Source organism: Phanerochaete carnosa (assembly GCF_000300595.1).
Source record: "Phanerochaete carnosa HHB-10118-sp unplaced genomic scaffold PHACAscaffold_3, whole genome shotgun sequence".
Classification (NCBI taxonomy): domain Eukaryota; kingdom Fungi; phylum Basidiomycota; class Agaricomycetes; order Polyporales; family Phanerochaetaceae; genus Phanerochaete; species Phanerochaete carnosa.
Window position 1 is genome coordinate 3,509,549 of NW_006767630.1, and position 11,700 is coordinate 3,521,248.

The window sequence follows — 11,700 nt, forward strand, 5'->3', positions numbered from 1 at the left end:
TTACGGACGGACCCAATCGGCCGGGTCGGCATCGTGTAACGAATTCCGATCGTGAGAGGAACGCTGGTGTTTGTATGGAGAAAATACCAGCGACCGACGAACGTTTGAGCATCTACGAGGTGAACCGCAAATTGTTGGCCAAGAGCTGCAGCTGGATCCAGCACGCGCTAGCCGGGCGCGCGGCGTCCGACTATTCCGACTAGTGCCGGCGCCGCCGCCTTGCGCTGTCATCTTCGACCTCGACGACTGCATTCGGAATTTCTATCTTGTATCCTGCGCATCGACTAATGGTGTATCAAATCGTGAGTTTTGCCACACTCATGCTTTCACAGCCTAGTAAGCTTCAACTGGCGGCGAGAAATGTCGATCTCGCGTCTGCAACGTCATTGCTTTGCTGCCAGCATCTGTTTCACGGCCGCTTCCTGTCATTTCGCGCTTAATTCTGCGATCTACGCACGCCCATTCAGTCAAAACCCAAAAACTAGCAGGTACGGTGGAGGCCTCTTTGGTGCTTGTTGAAATTGCTCGTATCTATGGTGCGCGTATGTGCAAACGGCATGCCTGTCAGCTGCTGAGCAGTATGCGGTCCGACCCTTGCATCCTTTTTCCTTCTCCCATATTGGTGGGAAATCGAGCCACCGTGGAGCTCCTTCTCCTGCCGCTCATCCTTGTACAAAGGTTAAGAGAGGTGTACGTGGCCTCGAGATAACCTAGTCACTCATGGCGATTGTACCTGTGAGGACGGACTTTCTTTCCACCTTGTGGGCGTGCGCACCATGGGCAACTGCCCTTGTGTGCCTCTATTCGCTCTTGAAAGCCGTATACAACGTGTACTTCCATCCGCTCTCCCGCTATCCAGGACCGAAGCTTGCCGCGGCATCTCTCTGGTGGCAGGCTTATCTTGATCTCTGGGTGAAAGGCAGCTTGTCTTTGAAGCTTGTAGAGCTCCATGCGACCTATGGTAGGCCAACGTCTCTTCTGACTAACATGAACCTAGCTCATCTGTGTCTAGGCGAGGTCGTTCGCATTGGCCCTAACGAGGTGAGATACATAATTCAAGACGGATATGTGCTATTCTTATTCGTAATTACCACGAAGCTCCACTTCTCTCGACCTTCAGCATATCACGAAATATATAGCCCGCAAAACCGATGGACGAAGGGCTCCTACTTATACAACGCCTACGCAGACACTAGCTCGCGGTCGACGTTCACGCTTCTAGACTATGAAAGCGCCAAGAAACGTAGAGATCTCACGATGAACCTCTTCTCTCGCAAATCGATCCTCGGGATGCAGAGCCTTGTCCAGGAATGTGTACGTCACTTGTGCTCCTGTCCTCAGAGCCCATGGTCCTGATTACAAGATCTAGGTCGACGAAATGTGCGACAATATCGACGACCACATCGCGAACAAGAAATCAATCAACTTCCGACGTGCTTTTAGGTGCTGTACCTTGGACACCATCTGCTCACTATGTTTCGGCTGTACCACAAATGCACTCAGCGCATCAGAGTTTCGTAGTCCAGTTGAACATGCTTTAGAGACAGCATTATCCATCCGACGCATCTTCAAGCATATTCCTGGCGCAATGACGCTTATCCTTAGAATACCGCCAGATTTGCTCACGTACTTGCAGCCGGACACAAAAGGACACCTGGAAATGAACAAGGTTCGTGTTTTAACGTTCATTCTGTCGGTGCGCCCTGAGAGTTGACCCCATATCCAAGATGTTAGTCGAACAAGTTCGCGGAATCTTCGCCAACCCACAGACCCTGGCCAATGCTGATCATCCCACCGTGTTCCACGAGCTCATGAAGGCCAAGGACCAGTCAATCTTCTCGGAGCAGGCCTTCCTGGACGAGGCCTGGCTCTTCCTCTTCGCGGGCACCGACACCAGTAGTGATGCCCTCACTGTCGGCACCCTCCACGTCCTCGGCGACCACCATGTGTACGCCAAGTTAATGAAGGAGCTGCTCGAAGCTTGGCCGAAGCTCGACGACAGGCCTCGTTACGAAACACTTGAAAGTCTACCTTATTTGGTGAGTCGTTTCATGCCATTGGTGTGCGAGTTGGTCTGATTCTACTGCCCACTGGATAGCGTGCCGTCGTAAAAGAGTCGCTCAGGTTCACGCACGGAGTGGTCACCCCCTTGACCCGCGTCGTCCCGCCAGAGGGCGCGGTGATCTCTGAAGAATTCATCCCGAGCGGAGTACGCCGCATTCGTTCCCATTCACGTTATCGTCGAGCTGACACACCTACTACTCCAGACCGTCGTGAGCATGAGCAACATATTCGTCCACACAAACGAGGAGATCTTCCCGGATCCGCACGCGTTCAAGCCCGAGCGGTGGCTCGGCCCAGCCGCAGGCTCGCTCGACAACTGGCTCGTCTCTTTCGGCAAAGGGTCCACGGAGCTGCATCGGAATCAAGTATGCGGCGCTCCGATGCACTCATTCCCAAGCTCTTCGCTGACTGTTCCTACTAGTCTTGCGCATTGCGAGATGTACCTCGCCTTCGCGAACCTCTTCCGTCGGTACGACATGCGGCTGAATGGTGTGAGGTGCGTCTTGCAAGTAGGTCACTCCCGTCGCGCGCGCTGATTGATACTACTCAACAGCCCGTCGGACTGGCACTGGGTCGACGAGTTCACGCCTGTGTATGACGGCTCGGCGCCGCTGGAGCTATATGCTCAGGCGCGCTCGACTTGAGCATGCTTGAACCAGATCACTCTCATTTCCATGGTAGATCTCGTGAGAATACCATTAGGTGCCGAGGTGTAAACTAGGAATCCAGGAGTTCATATGATGGCATGCGTCATGGTTGTGATTAAGGAGAGCCTTCTTGCCCAGCCGTCTTGCCGGGCCCGTGGGCAGTCGTTGAGAAGGCCCACCCACCGAATGACTTGGTACTTCTGCAGTTCATGCAGATAGAGCTCCCAGGCACACGCGTCTTGCTTCGACACCCAGAACGTTCCGTGGCATTGGTCCTGGCTATTCGTCAGTGCGGTGCGTCGGTACTTCCTTGCATGCGGCCGCGGGTGCCGGTAGGAAGAAGGATGCGCGTTGTTTTCGAGAAGAAGTAAATCGTAAAGATATGGTACATGTCTGTACGGGCTCAAGGGAGCATAACATCGAAAATACATGTCGTACTAATGCAACGCGAAGTATTCTCACTATTCTGATAGTCGAGCTGGCATGGCAGGTATCGTGTCTTATCCGGACGAGGCGCGGTTGATGGAGTCGGCAGCAAAGTCCTCCGTATCAGTTTTCATGAAAAGAGCTGTATAGCCCTGCTGTCTTAGTGCGGCACTAAAGTGAAGATCCCACGTCAGTATGTCGGGGTGGTTTAACATGTACTGGCGCAGACTCGGACCCACTTGGAGGAGACCAACTGCGGAACTTTATGGTCGACATAAAGTTGCCACGCGCACACATGTTCGGGTGTCACATTGTACGTGCCATCGCATGGGTCCTGATTATCGTTTGAGCCCAAACACCTATATGTTCCGGACCGTGACTGTACAGGGTTCCCGTATGTACAGCGCCTACTGCACTTGATGCCGCCAATGGGTTGAACGAAGACATATTTGTTTGTCGTGACTGCTAGGGAGATAATATCGTTCATGAATCCGATGAACACAACCAGCACACATGACTACTCACAGTAATTCATTACTGAAGCTGAGATGACCAGATCCGAAGAAATAGATGCGGGTGGATGTGCGCGAGGAAGCTGGCAAGAAAAACAGATGAGTATTTATATAACCCAGCAAAGTGGGCTGGTTCCGAGATTCTGTTGAGCTATGTCACTGCGTTCGATACGCATTAGTGTCACTGAGGCAGCATGCTGCAAGTCGCACAAACGCTTTAGCTTTTCGGAGGCCCCGACAGTCCCGCTGAGGAAGAGGTTCTGTCTCCTTCTGTTAAGAGATATCCATGCCATTCTTCTCTCACGTTCTGGATGTCCTTTAGCACAAGGAGCCTCACCTGTCTATACATCCGACAGGCTCGGAATCGAAGTAGTACTAATATTGCTGTAAGACACGCCCGAGTTGTATCCACGATCCTATGTCGCGGTTACATGGCTGCAAAGTGCATACAAATTCAGTAACATGATTCTTAAACCTGTTCGAGGTGCCGCCTCATGTTGGCGTCGTGGAGGTTTAAACAAAGTGATGTGGCGCTTCCGGCTCAAGACACGGCGCCTATGGCACCGTGCATCCCTTCATGTCTTGTTACACCACCATGCAGCCTTTACCTTGACTTTGTGTCGAATGTAGCTCATAGTCCTGAAACAAAGGTTATCAGGGAAAGGAAGGAAGACAACGAGCAAGCATTAGGTAAATGGCTGAACCATACTATTCAGTCCAGTAGTCGCTTCAACTCAGCGATGATCCGCGCATTACAGCTAACCAGGGCTCGCACCAAGGGTTTTGACCATGTCTTCAATCCTTGTGCATCGACTGACAATGCTCCTGCCCATGTGACCGAAAGCTTGTGTATCAAAGTCACTACACCTGACCGGTTGACCATCGAGTCGCAGACGAGGCCTCTTCGGCCCCGCACCGTCGCCATGAGGCTGCCACGCCGATCTCGTTTACTCCAGTAATGAACCAAGAAACCGTGATAATCTGGCATCGCCCCTCTGAAAAATGCTGGCACGGCGTGGGCAGCTGCTTCAAATCGTTGCACGCGTCGTCCACGCTGGTCGTGCCACGACCCTTATATACGCCTGCAAGGCCGACTCGATCTTCACTCGAACGTCCCCAAAGCAACGATGCCCTCGGTCGCCTCACTCGGTCTCAAACTGCCATTTCAGCGCAAGACTCAGCAGAAAACAGTAGATGCTCCACAAGCAGAGCAGCCTCATCAGGTGAAAGGCCTCGCACAGCCAGATCAGCCGCCGCCGACGCATGTAGTCACAACAGTCGGGGTACCCCGACAGAAGGAGAAAGCAGTTATTCTGTGAGATACCAGCATGATATCTGGACGGTAGTAGATGCTGATGTATCAAATGTAGTGTAATGGGTCCCACCGGTGTTGGCAAGTCAACGGTAAGCCTACACGTCTTTCACGTATGAGGTCTCGCAAACCAAGCATATCACAGTTCATCAACCTTGTCAGTAACTCCGACCTGCGTGTCAGCGACAGTCTTGTCTCGTGCACAGACCGGATAGAGATATCAAAACCTTTCGAGCTGGACGGCAAAGAGGTTACCTTGGTCGACACGCCAGGCTTCGATGACACTTCCAAGAGCGAATCCGACATACTGAACGTCGTCTGCGAGTTTATGGCGTCAGAGTGCGCTCCGTTTTTCGCTCACGGGTGAAGCGCGTCGCTGACCTCCGGCGCAGATACAGCCAAGGCCGCTTGTTACACGGCATCCTGTACCTGTACCGTATCTCCGACAATCGCGTATCAGGTGTCGCCGCGCGCAACCTACGCTTCTACCGCGAGCTCTGCGGGCCTGCTGCGCTCGCGAACAGCATCATTGTCACGAACATGTGGGGCCTCGTCGACGCCACGATGGGTTCCGCGCGCGAGGAGGAGCTCAAGACCAAGCCCGCGTTCTTCAGGCCCGCGCTCGAGCACGGTGCGCGTGTGCTGCGGCACGACGGCACCGCAGCCTCCGCGCAGAGCATCCTGCGGCCACTTGTAAACAGCAAGCCGTGCGTGCTGCAGATCCAACGCGAGCTCGTCGACCAGGGCCGGGCCGTGTACGAAACCGTCGCGGGCGAAACGCTCCTCGAGGACCTCGCGCGCGCGCAGCAGAAGCACGCGCAGGAGATAGAGCAGCTCGAGGGGGACCTCCAGGACGCGCTTTCGCAGAAGGACGAGGAGGGCCAGCGTGAGCTCGAGGAGGAGCGTGCGCGGATACAGGCCGAGCAGGCGAAGCTCGAGGCGGAGAAGCAGAAGCTCATGCAGCTCCAGATCGTGGCCGCGACGAGGAAGGCTGCCCAGGTCCAGGCCCAGGCCACCGAGCACGCGCACGCACACGCAGCCGCACGAGGAGCTCAGATCGAGAACACTGTGACCGTGTCCCCACCACCGAAGGCACCAGCTGATGAGGAGGGGAACGGTGCGCCCTATGAGGCAGAAGGTAGCGTTGGCTGCTTTGGCTTGTCTCGTCTCATACGTGGTAAAGCACGCCGTGACTCGGGGAAGCAAGCAAAGGCTAAATCTTCGTCTCGCAGTGTTCATGCTAAGGCTTGACAAGCTGTGGGCGCGGATCGCTGTTTGCTTCGCAGAGCCGTTTTACCGCTTCATAGGATACAGCCGTCAGGACTAATCCCGGACATTATTACCTATTTGCCTTGGTGTATACTGCAGTGTTTTTCGTAGCATGAGAATCCATCGCTGGTTCGAGGATATCATGAACTTTGTAAGGGACAACGAAGGTGCTTACATCTAAGCGCGAGGGGAAGTCGCAGCCTATATATGGTACAGGGTAAGAACAGATGAGGTGAGGAAGAGATGGAACGACGAAATCAACGAGGGTGCAAGGGTAATAAGTAGCGCAAAGAGAACCGTTGGGTCACCTAGAATCGTGCTTAGAATCGTGCTTAGACCACAGCAGAGCAGATGAGAAGACAGGGGAATGGAAATAAGACTAATGAGAGTTGAAGCGACGGCGGCGGAAGTGGCCCGCGAGAGTTGGAGAAGAAAAAGCTGATAGCAGGGGCAATAGATATAGATAGGAGCGTAGCAGAACGCGAAGAGATACGAGGACCATATTAGGACGTGAATGTCGTGGGCATTTCGTGTGCGAGCAGACAAACGAAGGTCCAATAGATACGGCTGAAGATGCAGGTGGAAAAGTCCAGATGATGGTGTAGGCGGATCGGGACCGGGCTACTGGGACATATTAGACGGTGCTGTTGCTACATGATTGCGCGGGATGAATTGCGATTGACTTGCGAATGTGAGATGGCGAGGATCAAACGATAGATAGGTCCGTTGGCCACTCCGGCTAGCCGATGGCAAGTAGAACTCGCGCAGACCAGGAAGCACCAACCAACAGTTCGTTGGGGGAAAACGGCTCAGACGCGGTGGTCATACAGAACTCTTCACCAAATCAATCCCCGCGCCCAAGCCACCGCCTCCACCTGGGGCGCTCGCTGCGACGTTCTCGCGTCCGTTTGTCCCACCGTTCAATCCATTGTGTTCCTCGAAGAGCTTTCTGCCCACGTTCGCCCGCAGACTCGACAGCTTCGATGATCCACCAGACGCTGCGGGCGACGGCGAGACGTTCAGGAACTCGTGCAGGTTGAACCCGGATCCCATGGGCGAAGATATCGACCGCGACTCGGAGGTGATGGGTACCGAAGCAGACCGCTCGAGTGGACGCGCGCGTGTCGGCGATGACGGCGCCGGAAGCAGCTGGGCCCCGCGCATATCCATAGTACCGGGCTCGCCCAAGTCGCCTGAGCGCTGAACAGAGCGCGTATGAGGATTGAGTGGCGATGACGGGATATGCGCCCGCGAGGAGCCCGCAGTTCCCGCCAGGGCCGAATCCCCCTCGATAGACGTAGTGGAGCTAAACGCACTCGAGCCGTCTCTGCGTAATACCCTGCTTGCCGGCGGATTCCGGTCATCCGGTCCCTGACCCGACCCTGGGAAGAGCACACGTCCTTTAAGTCCTGTAGAACCGCTGAGACTCCGGAACGCGGGTGAATCTTTCCCATCCCTGTCCCTGGATGTCGCAGGATGCACTGGCGAAGGAGATGTTGCCAGAAACAGCATGAGATCTGCCGCTTCAGTATCGCTCGGAGGGTGTGGAGTGGTGGTGTTAGACAGCCGTTTGTCTGCAGGCCGTACCTGCGCCTTCGGGGTGGTAATCGAACTGCTGACATGCGGCAGACTCTGCGTGCGCGCGTGGCGGGTGGACGACGGCGGCGTGGTAGACCGCGCGCATCGTACATTGAAGGAGTTATCAGCAGTGGGCACGAGCGAAGTAGGTGCGGTGGTACGCGCAGAACTCTGCGCAAAGTGGGAATACGACTGTGTAGAGCCGCCGTCCGAGCCGGCGGACATGCTCGATCGCGGCGAGGAGGCTGTGACGGACACCGATGGTCGCGAGTGTAACAAAGATGTTAATGTCGCCGCTGCCTTCATGTCGTCGTCATTGTCAACGAATCCCTCCGAGCCCAGCGTACTCTGGGGAGTGATGAGCCGGCTTGAGGGCGCAGTCTCACGCTTCTTCCCCTTCACGTCTTTCCTGCCCTTGGATTTTGGGGAAGCGCGTGCCGAAGCGCGGGAGGCCTTGGCTGTCTTACGAGGAGGCGTCACAGGCCTTGCTTTGGGCGGCGGGGGAATTGGCGGGTCTTCCGGGTTATGGATGGTTCTTGCGCGCTTAGAGGGCGGGGGTTGTAGGAGTGAGGAGAAGAGGCTCTGGGTCGCCGACGCTGTTACCGGGGCAGGAGGGGGCATTGTGCCCTTTCGCGATAAGCCTCTACTTGACGCGCCCGAGACCATGGCACTGTTGCCCTGCGTGGCGGGATTGTTGTAATGGTTGCTGCCAGGCCGACCGATAGGCATCTTCATCGTTGTTACATGGTCCTGCGTCTGTGCTTCGAGGTCAGCGAGACTAGCCTGCGCGATATTGTGTGTTGCCTTGAAGGATGCGTAGGATAGGCGTGTTCGAAGACCACGGGCAAGCTGCGGGGCAGTGTGAGTAAAGGGGCCGACCGCACATATTTTCACGGGCGGTATGTACCTGGGCTAATTCTGCGTTCGCAAAAAACTTCTGTATGGCTCTCTGTCGCTCTTCCCGCGCAGCTTGGTCGGTATCCTTGCCAGCGATCGGCGTCGTCGAGGGAGAGGCTGCGCTTGCCTGGAGAAATGGAGGGCGCGGCGATGGCGTGGTGCCAGATGACGAGGGAGTCGCCATGTTCGTTGTGCACGGCTAGTTTGCGAGGGGGGACGCTGCTTGCGCCGTCGCCGTTGCCGTTATCGACGTCGTCGAGGAGGGGGGAAAGTAGCGGACGCGGTCAGACGCGACGCGCCCCCGGTACGGCACATTGATTACGCAATACTCCCAGCATCACGTGCGCGCAATTCTTGTCCTCGTGTTTCGTCTCCATTCCACGCTGTGCTGCTCAGAAAATGACCTTACAGGAAAGCAGACAAACGCCAATATTGTTCTGATACGACGGTGTATTGGAAAGGGAACAATTATAAGGAATTCGCAACAAGATGGCCCCGATATGGTATTCCATAGAGGTTAACGCCCTATGCAAAGCGTCAACTTGAGCGGGTATCCCTGCATCGCTTCGCGGCGAAAGACATCCTTCTGAGGCAGGTGATCCTTCGGAAACACGCTCTCTTTGTAACGCACGCTCCGAGAACGTCGGCTTGTCGGGCGAGCTTGTGCATTCGGGGTCGTACACGTCGGGCGGTTTAGATCATGTGCCGATTTCACGCCATCCAACGCGCTCAATCGTCGTAGCTCACCACAAAGATTCTTCCGAAGAAACGTTACGGCCGAGGCGTGCATTTACTGGGCCTGAAAAAGCAAATCCGTTCGCGGAACGTGGTGAACCCGGTCATGTGACAAGTGGAAATGAGCATACGGAATTATTGCAATTATTGCAAATGGAGATCGTGTACATTCTATTCCACATTGTATCATGTCTCTATCGTTCGTGTCGTGATTGCTGTGAAATGTCTATGGCAGATGTCTATGACTCGGAAACAAGAAATCCAACCAGACAGCCATCTAACATGTAGTCGACATTCACCCAGGCGTGAGTCAACGCTGAGTAATGCGCAATTAGCCGCGAGATGGGTGAAGGTGAAAACCACGAGATACGCACAGAACAGTCTGGTACCATCTCGCCCAGCGACACGCATAAGTTCCTTCTCTCCCCCTGGGTGGTACGGAAGGTAGTGCGTGATATTATACACTTTCCCGTTGAACGCAGACCATGCATCGTCTTTCTTATTGTGTTGCTTCAGTATGGATGGCGTTATGCGCATCAGCTGGTCGGTGCCCTACGAAACAAACGGAACCGATCAGCAACAAGCACAAGATCCGTAAAATATGGAGCGTACTCTCAGATCCTTCCCGGACTTCTTGAGATTCGCCCAATCCAATGGACCGTGTCCGGGAGCAAGCGCAACCTTTCGAGATTTCTTCGCAGGGGCTTTCGTTGTGGAGAGCGGTGGCGCCAACATATTCGCGCTCGAAGGCACAACCAAGGAACTAGACGCGATCGGGACGCCGGGCTGTCGCGCAGCAAGGCTAGGAAGCGGCGGCGGCGGCATCAGCTCGGAGTCGTTTAAGATACGAGGCAGTGGGGCAGGTTTCGAGCTCGCGGAGCTTAACCGTTGGGCACTGTTAATAGCAGGAAAGGCAGGAGGAGCATCATCATCGTCTGCGCCGCGTACAGTCTCCGTATCGCTGTCGTCACCGTTCTCGGGTGGCGGTTCTGAGACGATCGTAAGCGTCGGGACCACGGGCTCTGCAGAGTTTAAGGGTGATGTAAGCCAGGTACGCAGGTAAGATGTCATCTTGCGAGACTAGGTCCGGAAGCGTAGAGGTCGTTAGAGACGATGAGTAGAAGGAAGCAGGAGTAACGAAGCAAGAGAGGCAGGCTGCCGCGGATTAGTACTCGAGCCTGGCAATACGCGCTTATTCCCGGCGGTTCGCGAGGCTTATCCATTTTTAGAAGGCACAGTGAACTTATGTCTTGTACTCTATCCTCATGAATCGCTATGCTCGCACCTACAAACACACGTAAAGGGCTGCTCAGCTAGAACACGAAACATGATGACGCATAGTTGCCACCTTCAGCTACACATTGACAGCGCACCCTCCCTAGACCTGTGCCAGGCCTTCATCCGCCTCCGAAGGTGACTTGTGTTACCATTCCTAACCCTCCGCCCTCATACGACCAGATGAACAACAATATGCCTATTTCTCTTTCCTTTTCTCGCTCAAAGTGTGCTGGGGCTCTAGCATGGCAGTCTAAGGCTACGCTTACCAACACAAGCGAGAGAAAGTATTCGGTGGAAAAGTATGCTCGCTTGGAGGCGGCCCCGTTCAATGTTGTATGGTGCGTCAGATTATCTCTCCTTCCATCTCAAGCCTGAATCTTCTGTCTACCGCTTTGGCAGACTCTGGCGCACCTCCATGATGTTCTTCCGGACTATTCCGAATCTCCGGATCCCGTATCTTGGCCTGGACTACGGTATCTCCATTAGGCAGACACGACAGGCCGCATGGGCTGAGTGCGATGGGTTACGAGTGGCTATACGCATAAGGTGTAAGAGGAGAGAGGATCGTGCGTTTAAGTCGTCAGTCTGGTTGCAATTTCTAAACGCCCGCGCAATTCTGCATGACGGTCCCGCTTCTGGCCGACCATCAAGTGACATTGCCATCAGGGCCACCTGTAAGGCCCCGTGAGCAGAAGATGACCCCTCCTCTGTGGTGTTTGGATAGATCGGTTTTGGACGTCTGATCTTCTGGCGAGGGCATAAGGCTGATGCGCTGCAGGGTCGAAATCATATACACTCATATACACTTCTCTCTCTCTCCAACCGCCGCTGCCGCCATGGGCCTTGCCGATATTGCACGACACAAACATGCGTACGCTATCGCAGCTTCAGCCGCGTTGGGTTCGATCTTTTACGGCTGGGACATCGGCATCATCGGCGGCGTGCTCACGCTCCCGTCCTTTAAGAGCTACTTCAAAATCAG

General features: G+C 54.8%; 4 protein-coding genes across 4 annotated transcripts in view; 2 read left to right on the forward strand and 2 right to left on the reverse strand.

Moving 5' to 3' along the window:
• The window catches only part of PHACADRAFT_252979 (uncharacterized protein), a 6,374-nt gene extending 3,573 nt beyond the window's left edge, over positions 1 to 2,801 (forward strand). Inside the window, exons 4-9 of the mRNA XM_007393798.1 lie at positions 1,370 to 1,669; positions 1,728 to 2,039; positions 2,099 to 2,209; positions 2,268 to 2,429; positions 2,486 to 2,560; positions 2,618 to 2,801. Of these exons, the coding sequence (XP_007393860.1) occupies positions 1,370 to 1,669; positions 1,728 to 2,039; positions 2,099 to 2,209; positions 2,268 to 2,429; positions 2,486 to 2,560; positions 2,618 to 2,662 (1,005 nt within the window). The 3' untranslated portion in view covers positions 2,663 to 2,801. The remainder of the gene's footprint in view (positions 1 to 1,369; positions 1,670 to 1,727; positions 2,040 to 2,098; positions 2,210 to 2,267; positions 2,430 to 2,485; positions 2,561 to 2,617) is intronic.
• A 422-nt stretch (positions 2,802 to 3,223) lies between these two features.
• Positions 3,224 to 3,561, reverse strand: PHACADRAFT_67636 (uncharacterized protein; the record flags this gene model as incomplete). The annotated part of the gene is made up of 2 exons (XM_007393799.1): positions 3,224 to 3,308; positions 3,377 to 3,561. Coding segments are annotated over 2 exons (270 nt in total), but the record flags the coding sequence as incomplete, so codon positions are not given.
• Positions 3,562 to 5,019: 1,458 nt separating this feature from the next.
• On the forward strand, positions 5,020 to 6,366 carry PHACADRAFT_252989 (uncharacterized protein). Its single transcript, XM_007393800.1, has 4 exons — positions 5,020 to 5,053; positions 5,107 to 5,300; positions 5,354 to 6,138; positions 6,190 to 6,366. The coding sequence occupies exons 1-4, from the start codon at positions 5,024 to 5,026 to the stop codon at positions 6,210 to 6,212; spliced, it is 1,032 nt and encodes a 343-aa protein (XP_007393862.1). The 5' UTR covers positions 5,020 to 5,023; the 3' UTR covers positions 6,213 to 6,366.
• Positions 6,367 to 9,571: 3,205 nt separating this feature from the next.
• Positions 9,572 to 10,580, reverse strand: PHACADRAFT_140585 (uncharacterized protein). The gene is made up of 3 exons (XM_007393801.1): positions 10,053 to 10,580; positions 9,815 to 9,992; positions 9,572 to 9,756 (listed from the first exon to the last, which is right to left on the reverse strand). Exons 1-3 carry the CDS (start codon positions 10,509 to 10,511, stop codon positions 9,680 to 9,682), a joined length of 714 nt encoding a protein of 237 aa, XP_007393863.1. The 5' UTR covers positions 10,512 to 10,580; the 3' UTR covers positions 9,572 to 9,679.
• Between the last annotated feature and the right edge of the window lie 1,120 nt (positions 10,581 to 11,700).

Coding starts and splice junctions, on each gene's coding strand:
- PHACADRAFT_252989 (XM_007393800.1), top strand. CDS start 5,024: ATGGGTCCCACCGGTGTTGGCAAGTCAACG. Junction 5,301..5,353: donor TGCGAGTTTATGGCGTCAGA/GTGCGCTCCGTT, acceptor CCTCCGGCGCAG/ATACAGCCAAGGCCGCTTGT. Junction 6,139..6,189: donor CTTGTCTCGTCTCATACGTG/GTAAAGCACGCC, acceptor AATCTTCGTCTC/GCAGTGTTCATGCTAAGGCT.
- PHACADRAFT_140585 (XM_007393801.1), bottom strand. CDS start 10,511: ATGACATCTTACCTGCGTACCTGGCTTACATCACCCTTAAACTCTGCA. Junction 9,993..10,052: donor AGTCCGGGAAGGATCTGAGA/GTACGCTCCATA, acceptor TTTGTTTCGTAG/GGCACCGACCAGCTGATGCG. Junction 9,757..9,814: donor AGATGGTACCAGACTGTTCT/GTGCGTATCTCG, acceptor CGCATTACTCAG/CGTTGACTCACGCCTGGGTG.